Genomic DNA, 2,689 nt, shown 5'->3' on the forward strand with positions numbered 1-2,689 from the left:
CACACCTAGCTAATTTTTTTATTTTTTCATAGAATTGGAGGTTTCACTATGTTGGCCAGGCTGACCTTGAACTCCTGTCCTCAGGTAATCCCAGCACTTTGGGAGGCTGAGGCAGACAGATCACAAGGTCAGAAGTTCAAGACCAGTCTGGCCAATATAGTGAAAACCCATCTCTACTAAAAATAAAAAAAATTAGCTGGGTGTGGTGGTGTGCACCTGTAATCCCAGCTACTTGGTAGGCTGAGGCAGGAGAATTGCATGAACCAGGGAGGCAGAGGTTACAATTAGCTGAGATCATGCCATTGTACTCCAGCCCTGGAGACAGTGTGAGATTCTGTCTTAAAAAAAAAAAAATTAGCCAGGCGTGGTGGCAGGCACCTGTAATCCCAACTACTCAGATACTCAGGAGGCTGAGGCAGGGAGAATCGCTTGAACCTGGAAGGTAGAGATTCCAGTGAGCCAAGATTGCACCACTGCACTCTAGCCTGGGCGACAGAGCTAGATTCCATCTCAAAAAAAAAATTACATATTGGGTGACAGGTGCCCCAAAATCTTAAAAATCACCACTAAAGAACTTATCCATGTAACCAAAATCCACCTGTTCTCCAAAGACAATTGAAATAAAAATATCCTCTTGCCATCTTAGGAGAAGAAGACTTTCTCTATCTATGGACACTACCCAGTGGTGCATGAGGCTCTGTGGAGGAAGGGCTGGGTGGAGAAGAAGTTCCACTTCTTGCCCAGGGTCATTGCCAATGTCAAGGATGGAGGCACCGGGGTTGCTGGTAGGGTATTGGAGGCGTGAGTCTCAGTACAGGGCGTGACTGTCTGCCACAGGCATGAGGCGGGGGAGGGTCCGTGCCAACCTGAGCGTGCTGCCTACCCTCGAGTCCGTGTGTGCATGATGGAATGTCTCTGACTCCAGGTCTCCATCATCCTCCTGGCCTCCCTGCCCCAGGTGGTCATGCAGGGCAAACCCTTTCAAGCCCCTGGCACTGCTCCCTTCTCAGTGTCCCTGTGGCCCCCACACAGGCTGGGCCTCCTCCTGCCAGGGTGGTTTCCATAGTCCTGCTTTGCCCCTCCCAGTCATCCATCCTCCGGCCCCAGCTCCCCGAAGTCCACTCCTCAGGCCCCCACGGTTCCACTGCTCCTCACTGACCATCTGCACAACTGTGTCCATGTCCTCTTGGTGCCAGTGAGACCCAGATCAAATGTCCCCCTCCTCTGCACCCCTGCCCAGGACCCCATGGCCTCCATCACACCCGCCCCCACCCCAGGTTGTCTCCACCTTTCCGCACCTCAAGACATCTGGGCCTCCAGGAATCCTTGGACCCCATGCCCTGTCACAGCCCTGGTGGGATGGCTGTCCTGTGGATGCTCACTGGATGTGTGGGGGCAGCTGGGATGTCCCGAGCCTGACCCAGCACCCACAGAGGCACCTGCTCCGCCAGGGCAAGTTGCTGTCCTGCCTGCGGCGGTGATAATGGAGTGCTGGGGTAAGTCTGGCAGAGGCTCTATGTTCAGCTCTCCCACTGTGTCTCGTTGGCAGATAATAAACCTGCTGAAGTGAAAGAAAATAAAGAAACAGCTCTGGAGAGAATAGAGGACATCCACGATGTGATGGTATATCCCCTTCGTGCATCCTAATCAGCCTCTGCCTCTCCATGGCTTCTCACACCACCACCCTGTTCTGTGCCTACTTGCACATGTCCTGGAGGATGGCAGCCGGTGGGGGCAAAACCCCAGTCACAGCAGGGCCCCTTGACCTGGGGTGGGGCAAGCCCTTCGGTGCTGGATGACCCACTGTGCAGGGGGCAGACCTGGTGTGCCCAGCTCCCTCTACTCACACTGGGCTGGCCTGCCACATGCTCGTGGAAGCTGAGGGCCTTCCGGGCGTGTGTGTTGCAGGCCAGGTCTGGCCAACGAGTGAGCTGGGGTCTCTAGCAACACAGCAGTGTGCTCTCCCACCTCCCCAGCCCAGTCTGGTTCCTCGGGGACACCTCACGCTCCCCGATAAAGAGGGTGAAAGAGAAACCAGAGTGGGAGGTGGCATTTGTAGTACTTACAATTTAAAAGATCAAATATCCAGGATATGTAAAGAACTCACAAATCAGTAATGATAGGCAAGCAGAAAAATGGGCACAGACTTGATTGGGAGCCTCCCCCGAGGCCAGCGAGCTCACTTTTCCAAGTTCCTGGAGTCAGTGCCGTTTCCACAGACCCCGTGAGTGCTCCAGTGGCTCTGCAGGTCCCGGAAAGAACATTCCTCACTGCTCTGGAGGCTGGAGGCCAGGTCAGGGGCAGCATGGCTGGGCTGGTGAGGGTGCCCTGCTTCACAGACAGCTGACTTCTTTCTGCATCCTCACACGGGCAAGGGTTTTTCTGGGGCCACTTTATAAGGGCCTCATGCTCACAACCTAAACCTAGAGCCCTGCCTCCTATGCCATCACCTGGGGGTGAGGACCGCAACACATGCATTTCGGGGGGACAGAAACATTCTGCTCACTGGGTGTGGAGGAGAGAAATGCAGGTGGCAGTTACCTGATGGGTGTGACTGGGGGGACTTTGGTTCTGTTGACGATGCTGTTTCTCACCCCAGGATGCAGTGGTTAGTGATTAGTGGTTAGTATGCTATTATTTACACTTTTATATTTTTCTTTTCTTTTCTTTTTTTTTGAGACAGAGTTTC

At 53.8% G+C, this 2,689-nt stretch overlaps 1 protein-coding gene across 1 annotated transcript in view; it reads left to right on the forward strand.

The window, feature by feature from the left end:
• Positions 1 to 2,689, forward strand: part of LOC108298665 (protein monoglycylase TTLL8-like) — a 50,949-nt gene that overhangs the window by 32,043 nt on the left and 16,217 nt on the right. Inside the window, 2 exon segments of the mRNA XM_037735863.1 lie at positions 647 to 785; positions 1,550 to 1,623. Of these exon segments, the coding sequence (XP_037591791.1) occupies positions 647 to 785; positions 1,550 to 1,623 (213 nt within the window).

The sequence above is a fragment of the Cebus imitator genome, unplaced genomic scaffold, assembly GCF_001604975.1.
Source record: "Cebus imitator isolate Cc_AM_T3 unplaced genomic scaffold, Cebus_imitator-1.0 Scaffold1031, whole genome shotgun sequence".
NCBI classification, from domain to species: Eukaryota; Metazoa; Chordata; class Mammalia; order Primates; family Cebidae; genus Cebus; species Cebus imitator.